Genomic DNA, 23663 nt, shown 5'->3' with positions numbered 1-23663 from the left:
TAAAGAGATTTAGTAAGTTAGAGATCTCAAGAAGAGAGCATAAGGATAGACTTAATTTTATAGCTGTATCATTTCATATATCTGCATTTGTCTACTGCATATAAATGATCTAAGTATATGAGAAGTAAAATAACAAATACAATAAAATACATATGCAACACATCTGAATTAATAACAAACTATTTAGTCGTAATGTCTATACAAGAACAAGCATTAAAACAGAAATATAATAATTTGGAAAGAAATAAGGATCAGCTTCACAAAGTACACAAAAAAAAAATCACATAGATGTATTTTTCAACATAACAAAGATTTATCCAACTTAAAAATAAAGACTCTAAGATACTAATCATATTCTTCTTTGTATTTCAACCCTGAATAATAAGAGTTGGTCTATACGTGTAATTCATTCAACTGCACTTGTTTTTCCCCCATTCGCTTATAACTCAGACATTCATTTTTTATTTTCTCATTGTTAAAACAAAGTTCTCTGCGGGTTTGATTAGTTGGTTGCAATGAACATTTGGAAAAGGCTACATTAAATATTCAGATTGGAAGGTTTGTCCAGTGCTCCATCACAGTCAGCGCTGAGAGCCTTCAGTAGCTCCGGGCTCGAAGAGATTTATGCAGATTCACTGACTGCTGCGAGAGAAAATCTAAAATCCTGATGTGAGGCCGGTCAGACAGTAAGCGGGCATTCGGCATAAACCCGGGGCTTACTTTATAAAACGCACACACAGTTTATACATGAAAAGTTAAAGGTGCAGTGTGTCATTATTTTGGAGGATCTATTGATAGAATTGCAATATAATATGCATAACCATGTCTTCAGAAGTTTATAAAGACCTTTCATAATGAAGTGTTATGTTTTTATCATCTTAGAATGAGCTATTTCTACACACGCCTTGTAGAATGCGTTTCGTAAATCTTCTTCGCCAAAAAGGCAAAAGCATGATGGCATCTATCTTCTGTGCCAGCCACCGTAGTGCTTTCGAAAGAGAGGGGTGAAGTGAGCCAATGATAGCAATTCGCAACCTCACCACTAGATGAAAAATCTAGTGCTTTTAACCAAGAAACTTTGTTTCTCACCATAAGAAGTTGGACAGCGACATCTACTGGGATGATGACATAAAACTCCAGCCAGCAGGCACATTTGATGTATCGTCTTTTGTATGTAGATAGCCAAGAGCTTAACATTTATTAAAACACTTCACATAGGACGAATTATTTGCCATAACCATCAACAGTTCACATTTCTAAAGGAGTCATAATCTAACGCGAAGGTTTTGATACCCACACAAGACATATATAAACCTGATCACATCGCACTGGATCTTTTATAAAATAACGCAGTATTGGAGAGATCTGGATGCTTCAGTGTGACTGGTTCTGGTGTGTCATGTAGCGATACGTCTGCTGTGTTGTTAAACGTGCTTTAATTTAAAATGTGATATGCAATAACTTGCTAAATAATGTTTTCTGTACAATATCTAATACAACAATGTTTTAAGTTTGTAAATAAAATGTATTTGGAAACATTAACAAGCTAAAGCTAAAATTCGAACAACACAAACATTTTTGTATTATTCAAATCCTTCAGCTATTGCTACATGCACATTTGCTTTATTTCAATAATTTATATATATCGTACGGCCCAACTGTGCAGTACAGATTGTATAGTGCCGACTGTTTTAGCCAGAAAACTCTAAGAGCACTCATCTTTTGTTCGGTCGACAGTTTTACCATCACAGCGGGACGGAGCAAGAGTATTTCAAAACGCCAGACGTCTGACTCATGTGAAAACGGAGCAGTGAGAAAAGTGAAAGATATAAAAGTCGAAGCCGTGCCGCCGCAAATTGCTGAAATAAAAAATGAATGAGAGGCTGATGGGAGCAGAGATGGCGAGCGACACAGCCGATATCAGCTGTGAAATGGCCGCTCTCTGTCAAATCATGGCCAATTGTTGGACGGATAATTGGACTAGAATTTCACGAACCCAGCAAGAGATTTGTGAGACTTACCTAAGCACACGCTAAACTCTCACGCACTGATCAAACGTATGCATGTGTGTGTATGTGTGCCAGGTAACCCAGCTGGCCGAGGGGAGATCAATTTTGGACTGGTTGATCAAACAGGGCATTGAAAATGCACCAGTGTGTATTGTGATAACCATCGTGCTGTGACCAGGTTGTGTGTGCGTGCCAACCGGTAATATTACCTTTAAGGCTGTGATCACGCTGGGCGGATAGCTCAAACCCACCATGTTGGAGGTCCGTCGGTACATCCTGTCAGACACAGATAACACATCTTTGTTAGTGTGTGCAACACATGCTGGAGGTACATCGGTGGAAATCCTGTTGCTATTGGTACTAATTTCTTTAAGTATTAACATTTAAAGGCCACGTGGTAGTGAGAAGATGGCAGATAGGAAATAAACGGCACGGGACATCGTGGTCAATTTATCATTGCAGTGAGCAATCCATCAATGTCCCTGGTTGAGATGTACAGCATCAGCTCCACATCAATACTTGGAAGTTTATTATATACTGTCTGTGGGATAGAGAGGGTTTAAAGAAGTCAGGTTATATTGTTTTATATTGTTTGTTCTATGATGTTGACAAATAATGTTAGTCAAAACTTTTTATTCTTAATACTGTGACTTTAAGAAGTGTCCTTTTGCATATTAAAGATATGATAATTTTTGCATTGTTTACTTTGGTCATTCCAAACGTACATGACATCTTTTCTTTTGCAGAGAATGTGTATAATACATATGGGCATAATACTACTGAGATATTTCTTTTGTTCCACTGAAAAAAGAGTCATACACAGGTTTTGAATGATCCCTTTTTAATGTCTTTGGAAGAAATCCCCCACTCACCTTTCCACAAATATCCCAGCCTGCACCGCGTGCACGATGCTGCGAAATCGCGGCTTCTCCTCCGACCGCCTCAGCATCAGCCCCATCTGACGCGTGAAGGTCGACGCCAGCCAGTCACGCACTTCTGAGGGAACGGAGTCGGACTGGATGTCACTCAGCTCATCTTCCGTGTCCACCAACCGCCTGCAGAAACACACGAGCACGTCACAATCGCCGCTCCATAGAAGAAACTTAAATGGGTAATCATGTCAGATGAAATTTCAGTGGAAATGCCTGTGAGGAAAAGACACATGTGATGGAGGGATACAGTGATAGAAATATACATTTTAAACTCAAAATACCTTCACAGTGACCTAAACTTCTTTGAAGTTTGTGTGTGTGTGTCCACATTACCTCGTCTCTTCTATGTAGACAGTTTCTAAAACGGATGCAGCATATTCAAGATTCTTCTTCAGGTCGACCACAGAAGCCTCTCCTCTTTCCAACTGTTTCACCAAACATCTCAGCCTGTCATCATACAAAACAATTACAGAGGAAAAAAGATATTAGTTTTTTAATGCATTTTTGAAATAATGTCTGGAGGAAAATTAGGCTCATATCTATTGTAAATGCACTTTATGCGGCACGGAATGTGGTAACAAAAGCAAATAAATAAAACATTCAAAAGTTACTACACCAATGCTGTCTGCTGGATCCTTATCAAATTAATTTCAACATAGATCTGACATGGCAGCCACGGTAGTAAAAAACAACATATTGTCCATTTAGTTGCTTTATTTAAAAAAATTCTGTCTGAAGTCAAAACTATGAGCTGACACACACTTGTGGTTTGTGGCTGCCAAAAGCTCTTTTTATTCAAAGTGAAAACCTTCCGTCCATCATCTTTATTGCTAAAGATAATAAAAGCTCTTCTCGTCATGAATCCTTCATACTGCCAACAATTAAAATGAGCTGTTCACTGTAGATTCTGACAGTGTGCAGCAGTAATGTAAACACAGATGCTGATGTTACAATTTCACAAAATATCTTTTGGACTTTGTTTTCTTGAGCATGTGACCGAACAAGAGACATTTAAACTGACCAATCAGGGCACAATGAACTCCCTATATACTGGGGGACTGACAGACCCTCAATGTATAATATATGTCACGTACATCTCATAAACATATGCTAACTATTACTATCAGGAATTACATTTTTTTTCAAATTCAATCCTAGATAAATGAAATAAAATGTATAGTTAATGCAGACAATTACACTGCATTTTTTAATTAATAGAGAAACTTATTTAAAAAAGAAATAAACTAGGTAGTAGCGGTCGATGTTGTGCCCTTTAATCAATTTCCAGCCAAAGTAGCAACTTGACGTGACTAGTCTGGATGAGTCTCTCGTCTTCTAACTTCAAGGAGTCGGCAGCGGTGTGATTTGAATGAAGTGCTCTCGTTCGACTGAGAAGTGTGACGTGGGAAACAGGGTCGAGGACACGCTGTTTGAACAATGTTATCAAAAGCGGCGAGGCAGAACAGAAACACATTCCACTGGTGTCCCAGAGGAATCCCTTCCTTCAGACCAACACGCAATCGATGCTGCAAGTCAATGCCATCCCATTAGAGGATTAGTACTTCCTAGAATCTGCCCGGAGCAGAAACGATAAGAGCAAAATTCTTTAGACGAGCGAGCCTACCCGGCCAGCAACGCACACAATGCGTGACCTTTCTAATAGGGAGAAAAAGCACGATTAGATGCTTACGATTAGACCATCAGACCACACCTTCCGTCTCAGAGTCGAGTTCATTCACATGAGAGTTCACATGAAAGCTGCGAGTAGAATTGCGTGTAAAGGTGACAGGAATGCATATGTGCTTTAAATTGTCATTTCTATGGTGACGTCATCCTTTGATTGGTCACTTTTAACTTGCACTCACCTACGGTGTCCGACCTGTATCTTACGCGTTGTACAGAAACATCACCATTTGGCATTACCTGATTTTCAGTTTTTAAACTTGGGTTACAGTGTTATGTATACCCTTGGGTAAGACAGGTAGTCTGTAGGTGACTGCATGTTAAAAGTGACCAATCAAATGAGTGGAGACGTCTGCCATTGTCCTGCCGTTTTCCGAAAATTTGTCCATGAATTACTTACCCTCAAGTCCAAATCATATGTCAATGTCTTTGTTCTGATAAACACAGAGAAAGATATTTGGAAGAATGCTTGTTACCAAACAGTTCTTGGCCACCCTTGAGAACCATAGTGGGAAAAATAGCTTTGTAAATGTACTTTTACCTGTTGAACAAAAAAGATGATATCTTGAAGAATGTAGGAAAGCAAAAAATTGTGGGGCACTTTTGACTACCATTGTCAATTTCCCTCCTATAGTACTCAACAATTGTATGGTTACAAGCATTCGTGCAAATATCTTTCTTTGTGTTCATCAGAACAAAGACATTTATACAGATTTGGAACAACTCGATGGTAAATGATGACAGAATACATTTTTTTGGGTGAACTGTTCCTTTAAGAATAATCTACCAAATGTAAAACAAATTATGCTAAATAGCTAGCATGGCTAGTTTATTAGTTGCTCAGTCTTTGTCACATTTTTTCTGACATGTCACTCAGCCCAGCAGTAAGATCAGACACTAATCTCCAAGTGAGCATCTGTGCTGATGACTCATCACAACTGTTCTGTGTTTGCAAAGCAGAACAACTCCAGCCGAAGGTTTTTAAACAACATCAGAACCGTTATACAGTATTTACAGACGTAGAAAAGCATACTGTACATTAAATATGATCATTTAAGACTGAGGTCCATGCAGAGCCTTCCAGGTCATTCAAAGGTCATCCAGGACCGGAGGCTCTCATACAACGGGAACAGAGAAATGCCATTACCCGAGATCCCCGGAGAGACACAAGGATATCTGGGCTTCCTTTTCTGTCATCTTTCAGCTCTGTGACACGGCAAGGTCACTTTTAATCCATACTTTAATCTCCCCTCTTACCTTTTCCTTTCTTTTTAATTTATGACACAAGCAAACATGCACGAAAACACAGACAAATGAGTCAACTAAATGCTTTTCCAGTACCCAACAAGCCCTCTTTATTCCATCCTTCTCCGTTGGTCAGTGGTTTTAAGGTCAGTCATTGAATATCAGGGGATTTATCACACTTCTCTGACCTTTGTTGGATGTCTAAGGGAGTCTGGTTAGGATTTCTACATCCCATTGAGGTCATGTATGTATGACTCTCTTCCATGGAACACAAAAGAAGATATTCTGAGAAGTGTCTCAGTGGTTTTCTGTCTATGCAATGGAAATCAACCAATGGTTATCGAAGAACACGTTTGTTCTGAGTGGACTATTTAGATGACCTTGACGGTGCCGGTGAGCTCATTTTTGTGATTCTGTTCACCACGTGCCCTCCTGAGCTCTGGCACTGCCGAGGTTGCCGTGGTGATGTGTGATGCGTCAGTCGACTGGCACATGTAGACTTAAACATATGGGGCTTCCACGGGGGGGACCCAAATGCCTTCCTGTCGCATAGTGGGGGACTGGACCAAAGGGACATGCTGGGAATCAGGTCCCAAACAATCGGGACTTCAATTTCCTGACGGATGTGGCTTTAGAAAGGAAGACTGGTCAGGACCCTGATTTCTCATTAGTTCTTCATTTCTGACTCACTACCGAGAGCCACGGGGAAGCATACTAACCGAGCCAAAACGAACCGGAAACCTTTGGATTGAAAACAGTGACATTCTCTCTCCATTAACTTCTTAACCTCCAGAGTTCACATTCAAATCAACAAACAACTAAAAATATTTTGTATGTAGTGATAGTTATAGTTTATTAGTACAGTATCGTATAGTTTATAGTTTAGTAGTAATAGTTTATTTACACCTGTTAATGACCAACGCTTTAAAGTTATTTGTAACTTTACTAACTAAAAGTTATTTTTAAGCTTTTTTGTCGCTTTTATTTATAGGCACAATAAAAAAAGGACGACTGATAGAAATAAGGGGGGAGCCGATTATCTTCGTATTTTCCAGTAATATATTTTAAAAAAGTCAAATAAAGTGTGTTTACTACAGAAGCAAAATAACCTTGCTTGTCTTTTGTAAAAAAACTTTAAAATAAATATGAAATATTTGATTCAAATTGAGTTATTGTTTTCCAGTCAAAATATATTTGAAAATTTTACTTCATTTGCATTTAACACAAAAGCGAAAACACCTAAGATAGCTAGTCTTAGAAAAATTTATAAAATTTTAATTATCGTTTTACAGTAAAATATGTAAACAAATACTTAAAATACCATTATGACCTGGTCTTTTCTAAAGACATTAAATAAAAATGACTGTTAATTATTATAACCTTGTCATTAATTATAAAGATATTACATTTATTGACAGTATGTTCATACTAACCGTCAGGCCACAGCTCTGACCAACTGCATTGATATCTTCACACAACTGTTTATCCACCGGACCAGCGATGATGCTAAACCTGCCGCCAACTGGTTCAGCACGTTACGTATAGTGTCGGATGAAGCATAAAAAACTGACGTTGGGCCGATCCTCTCAAGCACACAGGGTTTTAAACCGGACTGAGAAGCCCAAACACAGTAAAAGCTCTATAAACCCTTTAATCAGGTTGGGCAGAACAGGACTAACTGGACCATAATCTTCTTTAACGGCTCTCTAATTGGATTCTGGTGGAATTACTCGTGCACAGAATTGAAATGATGTCTGTGGCGCCTGCTAACTCGACATGGACAGATGTGTAAACCAGCCAGCATCGGATTCATCGCGAGGAATTATGAATACATTTCAGTCACATCCGCTAATACAACCTTAAAATATCGCATTGAGACATGGCATATACATGTACAGTGGGAAGGTACAAACGCTGATGAAACGGGTGAAAATCTCATATCTGGAGGTTGGACATCTATGCACTCTATTAACCAATCACTCCCCATCACTAAAACACGCAGTCAGAGAGATCAGAAACTAAATAAATGGAGAGACAGAGATCAGACAGAGAATGACTTCAGATATGAAGGAACAGGAAAGCCTCGCTGAATTTAATCACATCAACAATCCAAACCAGCTCAAGAGTCCAAGAGAGGTTTTTAAAACAAAAACAAATGCATATTTTTCTGACAAAAGACTTCTTTCTTTAATACTGTAAACATACAACACTAGAAAATTACGGACTTTATACAGCAAACCACTCTAGTTGAATTATTACAGAATTGAGCATATTTAATATGGAGCGTTTCACATCATCCGTCAGAAATCATCTTCTAAACTGTTGGTAATATATTCACACAATGTCTGTTCCTCTGAAACAGTAAAACAGAGTCACACAATGAGCAGATTCTGCATAAAATGACAAAGGTCATAAAGATTCTCTGTTGCTTTGTCTGCAATCTGTGTCACGAAACAGGTAGGTGAGAGAAGAACCCAAGCGCAGGCAGCAATGAAGGGGTAACACGGATTTTAATAATATAACAGAAAACAAAAACACACGAGGGGTAAAGTCCAGGGGATAACAAAGACAGCAAAAACAGGAACGAAAAACTCAAGGAGGGTAACAGAACAGGATGCTAACGCTGGGACACAGCGTAGGGACAAATCCTCAATAGCGCAGTTATACAGCGCAAACAGTTACCACGATGTACGAGAGGTACGAGAACAAACAAGCACAAGACAATAGACAAGAGGGTATTATATAGGGAGACTAACAAAGGAGGTAACGATGGGCAGGTGTGGGTAATGAGACACAGGAGGGAAGCTATACTAGAAACGAGAGGGGCGGGGCCAAATGACGAGACAGGATTGTCCTGATTGACAATAATATGTTTCTCTCCACATAAAACACGTGGGTCTGCCATGATTCTGCCCCTAGACCAGAAAATCAAGACAAGAGAAGGCAGAATCATGACAATCTGTTCATCAGTTTGAGAACGGTAGCCTGGAACGACAGCTTCACATATCAAATTTTGTTTATCGGTTATATTTGATGAACAACTAAAAGCTAAATCAGATTACATAAAGAAAAAAACAAATGCTGAGGAGAAGTCATGCAAACAAATATGGATATATCACTAAGTGATTTACACAAAAGAGAAGGTGTATGAAAGAACAGAAAGAGAGGATAAAATAGCTGAAAGAAACACCAAAAACGATATATTGGCTCATTATTTTATCAAAAGTGATTTTATAAAAATATGGTTCTAGAAAGATTCTTTATTGACGCTACAGTCTTCTGAAGATCAATTTTTCTGCTGAAATTGGCAAAGGGTTCTCTAATTCCCGCCTTTTTCAGTTTAAATGAAATCAGTTATTTAGAAGCTGCCTCCTGATTGGTTGTTTGTCCTGCAACAAAGTCTTGATTTAACAGTCCTGCTGAGGTGCCTGCAGACTGACACACCACACAGGTAAGCTTCATACTGTTTTTAATCATAGATTTTATGTTTATTCAAGTATTCATTTTATTTTATGGTTAGATAATTTACAAAAGTTCATTCGTGACGTGATAAAGAAATCACGAGAAATGGCTTAACTTTCAAAAGAGAGCGAAATATAAAACTATAGCCTATGATAGTGCTAATACGTTTATCAAATTTCAAGCAGTTATCAAATACCAAACCCAGAATTCGAATTTGGGAAGAGAAAAAGGGTTCTGCTATTGTTACAAGCCAAAGAACACTTTTTTTTGTACGATTGCACCGAGCTATAGCATCGCGGTGCTAAAGCTTCAATATAAAGGAAACGCAGCTCTAATGTTAAAACAGCAGTATTGCAGTACCGTATGAATATGTTAAACATGCCCATTAACGTTAATTTGAACTGCCTTTTTGCCGTGTTTCTATCCTAAATGGATCTGTGTTTTGAATGACTCGGGTGAGAAAATGATTCAATGAATCATTCATCAAGATACCTTCTTTGTTCATGAACAAATCAGTCGTTTTGAACAAATTGACTGAATGATTCACTGACTCCGCACACCTACTGACCGTTTTATTTTCATTCAAGCTTTACCATTTCCCTGTACAAACATTGCCGTATAAAGGAAATATGTCGCACATTTCAATTAGTTCGAACAAACATTTCAGTTGTCATCAATATTTACAATAGCAAACTTTACCAACATTCCCAGACACTAGTGGTTTTAAGTCTTACCATAGTAAATATTAAGGTATACAGTATTTTCTACAAATTATCCAATTACTATAGTTAATACTACTATAGTAAACCTATAGTACTTAAAACAAAGTTTCAATTAGATCTGTGTAATAAGAAAATTAGTTTTGTGAATTTACATTATGAATGTGACGGAGCACCGCGATACTACTTGGTATCGTGATACGTTGCCTGGTTTAGCACCGCAAGATATGTAAACACTGCAACAAACCTACTTCAGTCCAGTGTCTCATACAGTGGCAACATTACACACCATACCATCCTGTATACAAAAACTATTTGAACTATTTCCTATTGAAAATTAGGTTTGGAAAAAACACATGTATTGAAGCACCTTCAGCTTACACCCTAGCCATTTTTCTTTGGGTGTATATGTACATTTAACTTTAAACCAGGGATCAAATCTCTAGGAAATGGCACAACGCAACAGAATTTTTAGCTGGCATTTAAAAATAGTCACAACTTGGGCTGATTTGAAGTGACCATCTGTGGCATAATGAAAAATATGTCTGAGACTTGTGTTTCTCTACGCTGCCGGGGCTTGCACAATGCAATGCAGGCAGCTCTGGAATAAGTGCAGCTTGTTTACCGAGCAGATACCCGGCATCAATCTGGGGCACAATATCTCACAAATGTTATAGCAGTGAAGGTCACACAAAGCTTCAGGTTACATGCTGATTTTAATTGCCAGTGAGAGAGGGCAGAGGGATAGATAGAGAGATATAGATAGAAAGAGAGAGAGGGAGATAGATTCATTAAATATTCAACCTTCTATTTTGTTCAGTAACGCATGAGTGGAGCTGTTGGATTGATAATTGATAAAGACTCTTCAGACATTGAACTGTCACTCAGCCAGAACAATCCCATTTATCTTCACCCCCCCCACCCCACACCCAACACCACGCTCTTTGCTCTCTTGTGACAACATGAAGGTCAACCGGTATATAACCACTTACGTCTGTGACTATACGCACACACAGTCCACAAGTCCTGTGAATGTCATCCATTACACATTACTAAAGACATTTGCAATATTTATTACACATTCACGCATAATGATCAATCCGTTTCATCTATCAGACATTCCACATGCAACTTTCTCTACAGACAACAAACTATTCAGCTGGACATTCGTGGCTTCTACGGACTATAAACCACTTTGCAAGATGTAAACAAGCACTTCCAGTTTCATTTTTTTAAATCTTAAGTAAATATTTTAATTATGCTAATAATGTTCAGTCGGTTGTATTCTGTTCAAATGTTTGCACAGTGTAATGAAAGTGAGACAGGACGTTCTGCTGGATCAGCGTTGTTTTCTGAAGTTTTCCGACGTGGTCTATACAAAGTGGTCTTAATGCATCGATGCGAACACATGCACAATACACCCCCAAAAAACACAAAAACAATAAAAAATATTGCAGAGTACACATGTAAACAATAGGAAAAGAAGGGCATACGAATATACGAAAAAAGAAACATTATCGTTCCACCCTTTTTGGGATGGCACTACAAGATGTTGTTTGTTAACGGCACGCAGGGATCTAGAAGGCACATAAGTCTGTATTAGCGAGTGAAGGCATGGAGGTGCCGAACCAGTGGTTGTTTTGTAAGCCAAGAGCAGAGCTTTGAATTTGTTGCACGTGTCCATAAAGATTGAACATACTCATACAGAATATTTATATACAGTATATAAGTATATGGCCAAATATAAACCATAAAATACTGCTGGACTACCATAAGCACCTGGCAGACGCTGAAGAGAATCTGTGCAGTTAGGGAAGAAAAGACCGGTGCCCCTGTAACTGTGGAGACGGAAGCAGAGGCGGTGCATATACAGCAAAGCCAATGACTCTAACAGTGGGTGAAAAGTTTAATGGGCATAACAACACACCATTTACTGCCGTCATATCTAATTATGACCGGAGGGGATGGCGTGGAATTGGCCAGGGTGAAGAAACTCGAAATGCCCTCTCTGTTGTCTGCCGAGCAGCTGGAGAGGTTGACACGAGCGACTCTGTTGTGGTCACACTCGCCCTTTCCAGGTCACAGGTCTCGGGCCAGCGCTCTGGTACGAGAGATTGTGAGCCAGCGTGTTGACACAGCGCTTGCCAGGTCTTTCACAAACGTCCAGACCTCCAGAAATGCTCACAGGGAACAGAACCAATTCCCATTCTGACCCGACTCATCCTCCCGCTGAAGAATATGACAGGATAGGACATAAAACATTGTGTAATTCTGGAAGCACAACGAAAGGCAGATCCGACTCCTCACACGCCGTAAAAAGGGTCTTAAGGCCAGGAGCTTTGCATTGCATCACACCACTGAACGGTCATTTTCAACGCTGTAAACTCGGTTTCACAGTATGTCGTGTTGCCAGCCATTCCCACGAGTCAGACATCTTATTTTATTTCACACTGGAGGCATCACAGCCTGTTGCAGAACTATGAATATTAAATGGAGCTCAGAAGCGAATGCAGATAAGATGCATAATAGCAGAATAAATGACCGTTCATTTCTCTGTCATCTTTCAGTAATGGCCAAAAGTGATGTCTAACTTTTAAAAAATAGTTTTCTTCAAATATACTTTTGAAGATTTATTAAAAATGTACTCTGTGTGTCTTGCGTAGTTTTCTTGGCTTGTAAGCTGAAGCACAACTATGGGAAGGATTTTAGGAGGTTTGGCAAAAATAACACAGCACATGCTCAAAGCTCTCTGAGTCAAGACCCAGGAGAATGAACAAGAAGAAAAACAAGAGAGGATCAACTGAATATTGATAAATGATAAAACTGAAGAAAACGTTTGCTTTGTTACCTGTGAGCTTTTTCTTTGCCTTTTACACATTTGAATAAAACCCATATGCTGTTTGCCTTTTTGCAAAAAAATTATCACGTGTTTATATATTTTGACAGGCATAAAAAGCAAACATTGGAGAAATATGCCCTCCAGATATCACTTTTGGCCACCAATGCAGATTTTACGAGTCAGATTGTAAGATTTCCAACAGCCAAGCAAAGTAAAATCTGGCACTAAACATTTGAAACATTTCCAAGCCTGGCACAAAATTATTCAGATACAGATTCGAGTTAAATAGTTTTTCTTATTTTCTGTAACAGACAACAAGGAAAAGCGGACAGTCAGGTAAACCGACAATAACGTAACGTACACATTTCTTTGTGCACCGCATCGTCCCGTGAACTCCATCAAAATTACTCTCAAGAGCTGTTTTCATATTGAAATCCTCAAAAATCTGTTTAAAACTTATGAATCATATATTTAAAATGATTCAGTTACACTATTGGTCAGGCAGTTCTTAACTTACGAACCATAAATGCATTCTGTAATATACATAAAGATATACTGTATGGGTAGTCGACAATTAAACCGTACCACTATGGTGTCAGAGCTAAAATTTTGAAAAATTATAATTATTTATATTTATAATTTAAAATAGCATAACACTGCTGTGCTTATCAAATCATGTTTCGTCATGTTTGTTTTTTTCCATAAATCATTATTACATTTAATCATTTAGCAGACGCTTTATTCCAATGTGTGTCAGATGAGGTAAACAATGAAAGCAGTTGGTCAGCCTTTATGTTTTACAAATATCTAACCAATAAAAAGTATGAAAAAGTGCCTGTCAAATTAAACAACGCAGTATTTAACCATTTATAAGGTATAGTGTCATTTCCATTTCCTGAAAAACTGCAAATTTGGACATACAAGATTTCAGAAGGACACTAATGATAAGAGATATTTATTATCACTTTGTTATTTTTCTACATTTATACACCATAGGACACATGTGCAGTTCATTTGTCAACTACTCATATACAGTATATTATACTATAAAAAGGGGATGTTTTGGTCTTCGAAATAATGCTATAGTGTTGGTGGTGGCACTTTGTGGCGGACAATTTAAGGCATAATTTATAATTTCTTCACCAAAGTTGCACGTTTAGGGTTTATTTGCAAAGTAAAAGCAATAGTAATAGTGATTCTCGGCACAGTGTTTACAAAACATGAAGGATTACATACAGGATAGAAGATTGATAATATACTTCATACCTGAGTATTCACAATCCACGGCCGCAAAGCCCATCAAATCCACCATTTGTGCCCCATAAACCATAGAAGATCAGCTTTAAAGCAAAGCTCCTCCAACATTACCTCTAACACCTCAGATCTCCTCCTGGCTCACTGACATTTCCAACTAAAGGTTTGTGCCAAAGAGCGATAATAAAGATGCCGTTCCCCTCTGTCACAGATTGGCCGATACTCTCACAACCTTGAAATCAAATAAGTACAAGGGATCTAAAACCGTTCAGCTCACGGTAAACTGACTTATGAGGGCCCTGAATATATGACCTGAGAACAGCCCGGGAGATTTTGATATACACCATAACACAACCACATAACGCAGTCAGCAAAATATAAATATACTATGGTGATAAACGTCATATCTTTATATTTTCTGAAATGGTTTCCAGTGTGTAAAACATAAAACATGATGCTGGGGTGTTGTGTGTTGTATCAGCGACATCTATATAAAAATCCTTGATTAAATTGAACAATTTACAATATGTACTAAAGAAATATAGAAGAAGAGATTCATATTTTAAATTTCATATATTTCACGTATAGAATCAACTTGCTTCCTCTAAATATACTACAGGAAAAAAGTGTCAAAATTATAGTCCACCAAAATAAGTATTTATTCACTCTGATGTTATTATAAACCCGTAGACTTATTTCCTCTTAAGGACACAAAAGAAGATATTTAGAATAATGTTGTATGGACACAAAACCATGGAGATGTTTCTCAAAATATCATGCACAGGTTGTGAACCATATGAGGGTGAAAAAATGATACAGAATTTTTATTTTCTATTCCTTTAAATCATCTTTTGCTGTCCATTTCATATCATCGCTGTCTTGGAGAAATAATGGAGATGTTCAAGAAATGTCATCGTTTATTTTTCTTTCCTATGAGGATAATCGTTTGTCAAAGCGCTCTTGTATATATCGGTTTAAACTTCACCCGCGTTCTGCTCCCACGACCCAGGCCCTCCAGGAGCCCCGGCGTGCACGACAGGTCATCTGGAGCCAGAATCATCACAGCTGTGCTCATTTTACAGAGCCGAGATGCTGTGTGAGACTGAGCCAGGGTCAAATCGTCCCCTTCAAGGATTTTGCGCATCAACATTGTAATTGAAGTTGGCGGGTTTTATCAGCATGCCGTATCGCAATCTGCATCGCAATGAAGAGCGAGGTCACGGCTACATCCCTCTGCAAACCCCACAAGCAGGAGCATTGCATTACAAACTGTGAGAGCTTCTGTGTTCTCGCTTGCCAGACAAGTCCAAACTTTTTCTATGTGTCATTATTTCAAACACTGCTATAAATCGGATAAACACATCTGTTCCAAGGACATAACTTTCCATCACATCCTCTGTCCATGCATGCAATTTTTCTGCAAGTCATCTAAACCAGCTAGAAAGCCGAAACTAAAAGACACAATATAGAGAAAAGTGGGAAAAAATTGTTCCTCTGGGTTGGACTGTGAAAAGTGTTCATTTCATATCAGAGCCGGCTCCAAACTGCCTCTGAATGTTTCTATCATCTTGCAAAAAACTTCTTCCTGAAACAAAAAATTTCTTAAAATTTTTGGTACTTTGCAATGCCCAAACACCAATTATCTTTCCGGGTGGTGTGTTGTGATGTGCATGGAAATCATCAAAAATGAATGCCAGTCAGCATCACATTTTTGTTCAGGAGAATGATGTGTCGTCGAGGGCCGGGGGCTGCTTCCTGTTCGGGGAGATAAACCCAGACTCATTTCAGCTCGCCGACTAACTGCCGGCGAGCGAAGGACAGATCAGAGAGCAGCAGGGGCCACAATCGGCACAGCTCTCCTCAATAAAACGCTACATTTAATCCCTGTGAACGCCCGCGGGCACGAGACTCTTCAAGAATATGGAATAGATTGATGAAGAGAGCCCACAAGGTCTACGAGACAGCCGCTTGGACAAACTAAAACATCGCCTAGTAACAATGACGTCTACTCCGTGTTCCTGTTTGGTATTCAATGGAAAAAACACAGCATTGACGGCAGGTCCCACAGGGCCGTTGGTGTTGCGAGGTGAAATCGCTTGTTAAATCCCTCAGTTTTTGACTGGAGTAATTATCTTGTTCATTATCATGTGCGAGGGCTGCGATTCAACGGCTGTGAAGCAATCAATTAACAAGACGAAATCGTGGAAGGCAGGCATGCAAAGACAAGACCTTGGCTAGATGAGTGCTGGAAACCGAAGAAGCGACTGCCAAAACAGTGCTGGATCACTGACTGATGTTATTACGTCCTAATATAAACGCCTTGACGTGGAAGCGGATTTTTATCCACTGTAAATATTTATCTCAGTTTCACTCCAGTTGGTACAGCAATCAAGGTCGCTCTAATTGGAACAAAACTGAACTGAACACAGACACGTCAGGTTCTAAAGTATGAAAAAGAATACAGAAAAATCATATAAAAGTCGCAAAACAGGGTGGACATGTAAGTATGTACTTCATATCTTTCCAACGATAAAATGTAAGCGGATTTTCACATTTCCATCCGTTAACACTTTAAAGCTAGTTTCTAAAGTATAAAAAAGAATGCAAACCCCATCCGCAGGGTGCTCGGTTCGGATTGAATGCCTCCGTGTTCATTACACCATGTGTCAGAAACTGATTGAAGTGCCATCGGGCCGCAGTACTTTGTAATGGCCGCGTGCTGCTTCAGACTGGGTCGCCAGCCCTAATAAGATCATAATAGGCCACACTGATGGCTGTTACACCCTCTCTGAGCTGTTTCTCAATGGCTTGGATATTAGTTTGAGTCGAGATGCACACGGCAGAGTGAGATTGCAAACAAGCCCAGAGGAAGCAGAAACCATAAAGTTAAGCTTTGCTTGAAATATGCCGTATGGGTGAGACACATGATTGTGTCCTTGCGGTCAGTGGGAGTACTCTGATAAATTAGGCTGTGATGCTCATGTGGGAGACCCTCGTTCAAATAAATGTTTTATAGTCTCTCTCATTTGGAGTCTTTTCACAACCGACTGTTGATAAAAAGTATTAAAGCCCTATCTTTACTCACAATAGTTGAGGGGACATACTCATGTATTCCTATAAAAACTGGACATGCATTCATAGAAATTTTCTACAATTTGTATCCCAACATTTTTGTGCTTGAGTAGTTAAACTAAATTCTAACATCTGACACTTTTGGAGATAAGAGGCAAGTATGCATCAAATCAAGTCAAGGTCAACGTGTACTAAACATCATAAAAGGGCAAGACACTGTACAGGTCAATACTGGAGAACTGGAAATCTAACATGATGTATTACAGAATGACAATAAATGTGTTAGATATCCAAAACTTGCAGGGGTGGTGGTGTCATCAGGACAGGGTTGAGCTAGACTAACAGACATCTCCAAAAATCCTGTTTTCAACATCAAACGAGCTGTCCACCGACCAAACACTTCACATCTTTTCAAGTATCTGAAGAGAAGATAGAAAAATGAAACCATCTTCATGAAAAAAACTAAATCCCCTCAGCCATCTATAAAAGACAAAAACTAAATCTCCTCAGCCATCTTCAAGAAAAAACAAAACCAATTACATTTAAAATAACAGGGTAGACAAAAATCCCCAACAATCACAAAAATTACAATAAGAATTACACAAAAGCCACATTACAGGGTGGACATGTACGTTAAGGTTTGTCTTCTGACCAAACAAATCTTCACAGCTATATCTCAGAAGTTTAGCTTGAAGGAAAACTAGACCTTCTCAGCAGTCTTGAAAATAAATACAATCAGTTAAATAAAACAAAAGCCACACAAACAGTGTTGACCTGTAACTAAGAACCATTTATGTGAATTTCAGCTCAAAGAAAAACTAGACCTCCTCTGCAATCTTCCAAAAACAAACAGACTACAAAAACAATCACATAAAAGCTACACAAACAGGGTGGAAACAAAGTACTTCACATTTTCCATTAAAAACAACATAGGTTGGGACATACACAGTAGCGGCTGGTCAGTATTGGGAATATTAACCAGATTATCCAGACGATAAGACGACTGTTAAACATAAGTTCAACACATATAATAAATTGCTAAATAATTTTGAAATAAACAGATTCATTTACACTATATTCGTATTCATTAAGCGTATAAATTAAAATTGTGTTTTTCTCATTTCTGTGAAAACACTAATGAGTGTTTATGTAGGTAAACAAGCTTTTGGCAGGCAGGTGACCTCAGGCTGCTCTCCAATATGCATCAGAACGTCGAGCTGCGCCCTAGACCCTACTCCTTTTACTGATAGCGTATCAATATTGAGATTTACATGTTTGATCTAATGTGATTGGACAATTATCAATCGTTTCACAGGGAATTCTTTGCTCACCCAGAACCCCGGTACGGAACATTGCAAAGTATAAATACAAGTTTAGAAGTATAGACTGCATGAGTGTGATTTACATTCTACGCAACAAAAGATGAACAAATATGTATATATAATTTATAACGTTTTCAGTAGTACTAACTATAGTTGTTGATAGCTTAACACAAATAAATTACTAGAGGACAAAAGATGGACTAAAGATTACTAAAAAGTTACTCTCGTATTTTGATGTTACAGTAAACAGGGTTACTCCTCTCTCTCTCTCCCTTGTCGGACTGCTGTGTACTTATATAAAGAGAGAGAGAGAGAAACGTACTGTATATACAAGGCAAAACAAACTGATTCTTGCAAGACCATTTTTCAATCTCAACATAAAACCCTCATGATCTAGCTGTACTGAGAAAAAATATTATACAGACGTCACATGATTAGATTTACAGTGATGTATATGAAATGCTGTCTGAATGATTCATGGCCTTTAACCTTGATGCGCCTATAAAAAAACACACACACACACGCATTTCTCTGACCCTGTACACACAGTCTTTCACATCCCCAGCTTTATTCTGTCAATCCATTAAATCCAGACATTCTCACAAACACAATGGGAAAACTCTGAGCTTGTGTGTGTACATGATGTCCTCTATGGTTTTGTCTCTGGTTGATGTCAGCACTGAATGTCTTTTGCTTTTCATTTAAACATATTGAAACATTGAAAAACATATACCCCCACAAACATACCACACATTCACAAATATCAGAAGTGGTGGAGTCGAATGACTGTATCTGAAAGTAATACCATGGTCATTTGGTGTCTCATGGTACTGAATGATTTGCATATTTATGCCCTTTTATACTGTACTTGGTACATCACGATCATTTTAAAGAATATTTGTATTAAGATACATATCTTAAAGCACCAGGCACCATGAACAAACATTCATGATATTAGTGACAAAAAAAATCAGATATTGGCACATTTGGCTTCTAACTGGGCTTTAACTTTGAAAAAAATAAACAAAAAATACTCAATAGTGCAATAATGTACTACAGTATAGTAATACCATGTTTTTTTTCATTGTAAAATAAAAAATGTTACACATTGGAGTAACTTGAAGCACATGAAAATAAAATGAATATGGTAGTCCCTACCATAGTATACAGTTTATCAAATGTACCATATTACCACCTGATCCCATCTCTATACCCCCAAAGTACTTTTTCCAATGATTCTCATATGCTAATGCTCAACTGCGCTCCCTTCCCTCGTGGTTATGAATGCAAACTGTTGTTTGTTTCTTACTGAAAACCAGTAATTAAAAACCCATGCCAAAACCCCGTTCTGCTTTTGTTCTCCGTTACCAGCGTGAACAACATCTGAACGATGCAACCAGACCTGTGGTACAACAGATGTGAAATTGCTCAACGCAGCTGCTCTATGATTTCAAAATGCAGAAAACAACTCTGTATACACAATATGTGTGCAAACAATTTTATTCACTGGAAATCGATGTTCGGATTTCAGGTGTGGATGACGGGGTCTTAAAATCAGATCAGTCAGAGGGAACCTCTTACCTCTGTGAAGTCTTCTTATATTTTCGCCTAAAAGAAAAACACGGCAAAAACAGATGCTTTAGTTTGTTAACAGGTAAATTATTCATTCAGTTCGATGAAACCCAAACCCAAGATTGCAAACAAAACAAATGTATAAGATATTAAAATTTATTTAATTCAATGCTAATGAATATGTCTACAATGTCTTAAATAAAGGTCCATTGTATGAAATTAGCAAATTGCAACCAATGGCTCACTCCACAGCTCCACCTCCCTTTCGAAGCACTACGGTGGCTGACACAGGACTAAGATGCTGTCTCCTTTTCAGTTCTTTGTCGAAGAAGATAACGTATTTACGAAATGCGTTCTGTAGAGCAGTTTGTTCCTTTAGGGCTACTGTAGAAACAACATGGCGACTTCCATGTAAGAGAACCTGCGGTGTATGTAGATAGAAATCTACAGAAATCTAAGATAATAAAACATAACGCTTCATTATGTAAGATCTTTATACACCTCTGAAGACATAGTTATGTATATTTTATTGCATCCTCCAAAAACCACACTGGACCTTTAAAGAGCTTATTATGAAGGCTTTAACCCGGAAGGAAACCCATAACCCTCTCATGATGGACATTTGCTTATCTAAACCCACTTACTTCATGAATGCCCTTCTGTCTACCAAATGAAGAGGAGGCACCGCTTCCTTTAAAGCAGCTTTTAGTCAAACATTTTAACTGCAGCTGCTCTCAAATCATGTGAAGACCGAATCTCTGATCGGTGCTATTTATGTGATGGGAGGAAAAGAAGCAATATGATTTATAATGGACACTGGTTTGATTAGAACATCTTAGTCTTGATTAAGATGAGACGGCCGGTTAATACTGTACGTCTGCTCAATGCTGTGCATTCGCTCTTTCTCACTCTTTTCATTTTTATTTAGATGAAAGACTATCAGACACTTTTTTTGCATGTTGCATTCTACTCAAATATGATTATTATTAATATGACTTACGATGTAAAATATGGTAAAAAACACAAAAAGGCTTAAGGCTAGTCTCAGACTAAAATGAATCTGTGACCTTCTGTCTTAACTGAATGTAACTTAAAATATATCAGTGCAATTGTGTCGTCTCAAGATGCACACCAGTAATGTTTTCCCTTTAAAAATAAATATCTTCATTCAACTAAGGCATAATCCTGGCTTAAGCTAAGCCGTGTCTGTGAAACCGGGCCTATATTACTGCAAGCTTTTGTATGGTGGTTGACAATTAAGACAATTAATTTTAAGATACATTTCAAAACATACGGTTTTACATCAATATTAAATGAATTTTCATAATTTACTAATTCTCTGGTCACCGAACAACTGCGGTCACTCTTACTGTGAGCGGTGTCTCGCTTTATTACAGACTTAAACTTTTATAGATGAGTTTTTCTCCACGTCCATTGGTGTCGACATCTCTCTCATTTCCCTTAGAGGAATCCCTTGTGCCATGGGCACAATTCAATTCTTAATAAGCTCAATAAAACGGACTTAAATGGGAAATAAAGCTGGAAACGATGCAGCTTCGCTTTCCTTTGGGTCAATTGCGTCCTGCACGCCGCCCTGCTCTCGACACCGCCACCATTATGACAATGTTGACGAGCCTTAATATTGTTTCGGGACAAATGGCAGCTGTCTGATCTTCACACCTGAGTCCAGGAACTCGACTGTCAGGGCGAACGCAGTCATAAATCTAAGATGAGACCTGGATGATCTTCCTGTTTATAACTGGGATTAGTATACAGAGGCTTAATGTGGAATGACAGTGAAGGATTAGATCAATCCCTTCAGTAACAAACTATTAAATCCTGCTGTGATAACATACACGCTCATTATTTTCCAAATAATTTTTGAGTTAACAGTTTCGGGAACCGTGAGTATCATTCTAATAATATTGTAGTCACAATAGCAAAGTTCTGAGACATTAAATGCCTGTTGATACCTCGTGAGACACCGTTGTGAAAATGTCCAGATTGATGAAAACAACTTTGTTCTTACATTTAAAAGATCTTTGATTTATGAGAAGGGTTCATATCAAATCATATCAAAAATCTCTGTTTGTGTCTTTTCTGCTTGGTTATACTCAACAGCATCCGACCTATACTGCCATTCAAATACAAAATTATCTTAACAATTAATTCATGATTTAACAATTTGTTTTAATTTGCCATTTACCTTTGCAGGCCAGTTTTAAACAAATTCACTTTCGAATGCCGACAAACATAATTTTTTTTAATGGAAGACGACGTGGCTTTGTTCGTGTCTGGGAACCGAGCCATACATGAAGAGGATGTTTGTACTGAAAGTGACCCGTTGACCCTGAATCTCACTGTCAGAAATATGCCTGCGTCAGATTACAACAACTACTGAAAATCAGCATTTACTCAAGTGAAAAACCCCTCCTTTATCAGAATTTTAATAAATAATGCATGATAAAATTATATTGTACATACATTTTTGTATTACTCTTTTAATCTAACAATATAATATAAAATAGTAGTAATATTATTACTATGATTAATAATAATAGTAATGATAACCATATATTTCATAACTGAAAATATCAATACAATTTTTTTTATTTGTAATATTTGACATAATTTATTTTACATTTTTTTAATATTTAATATAAACTTTTTCTCGCTTGTTTTATTAAAATGAATAAGAATACCCATAAACATGTTGCTCTCTCTCATGCACAGACACAGAAAGTGTGAAACTCCACTCACAGTCCTCTCAGCCTAAGCCAGATCTTCTCTATCTGCTCCGGTTGTAGATACTTCAGCGAGTTGTTCTCAAAATCCTCGATCTCTTTGGTAGGCGACTCCATGTCAAAAAATTTTACCAGACAGAACGGCATGAACAGGTTTTTTCTCTGGCCAGCACGGACACAGGGGCAGTATGGGTTCAGGACAACCGTTCCTGCGGATGTTGAATCTGTCACAGAGACAGCTGAAGCTCATCCCTCATTCTGAATCCCTCTCTCACTCTCTCTCTCTCTCTGTCTGTCTGTGGTTATGGGCTTGTGTCACCAGCTCTGGTCAGGTGTAGAGGGAGAAGCGCGTATGGCAGAACTGTAGGGGGCCGCTCATGAAGATAATGTGGGGGGTGGGAGTGGGATGAGGAGGGGAGGGGATTAAACCACTGCTGCTGATCTCAGTGTTGGAGTCCCGGCTCAATGCAGTCACGCGCACGTATAAAGAATAACGTTGATGGAATAGAAGCAGGGAGCGGTGCGCTGATAGTGTTGAGAGGAGAGAGATTAACAACAGAGGGAAGAAAAAGAGGAACTTGAAAGAAAGGGATTTGGGGGAGAGTGAGTGAATGAGAGAGAGTTTCTGACTGACCTCTTCAAAGGTATTCTTAATGATAAAATATTCATAACGTTTTCCAGTAACTCGACTGGCAAAATATGGCACTATAAGAACAATGGCTGAAAATCACATGATAAAATGTTTATTTTGAGGCCACGTAGTAGTTAAAACGTAATTATTCATGATAATACCTTTAAAGAATTTGATGC

The 23663-nt window shown here is 38.3% G+C and overlaps 1 protein-coding gene across 7 annotated transcripts in view; it reads right to left on the bottom strand.

Annotated features, from left to right (window-relative positions):
- The window catches only part of pde1ca (phosphodiesterase 1C, calmodulin-dependent a), a gene marked incomplete at its 5' end in the record, with an annotated part of 48505 nt that overhangs the window by 12368 nt on the left and 12474 nt on the right, over positions 1-23663 (bottom strand). For 3 of the 7 annotated variants that reach the window (XM_079488028.1, XM_079488030.1, XM_079488031.1), the window contains 4 exons: positions 2219-2285; positions 2882-3064; positions 3275-3388; positions 20119-20145. In XM_079488028.1, the coding sequence (XP_079344154.1) occupies positions 2219-2285; positions 2882-3064; positions 3275-3388; positions 20119-20145 (391 nt within the window). Of the gene's footprint in view, positions 1-2218; positions 2286-2881; positions 3065-3274; positions 3389-20118; positions 20146-22869; positions 23079-23663 lie in introns of those variants that run through there. The other 4 variants (XM_079488029.1, XM_079488032.1, XM_079488034.1 and 1 more) reach the window with 3 other exon arrangements.

The sequence above is a fragment of the Barbatula barbatula genome (genome assembly GCF_947034865.1).
Source record: "Barbatula barbatula genome assembly, chromosome: 23".
Lineage (NCBI taxonomy): Eukaryota > Metazoa > Chordata > Actinopteri > Cypriniformes > Nemacheilidae > Barbatula > Barbatula barbatula.
This window is presented reverse-complemented; position numbering and strand designations above follow the sequence as displayed.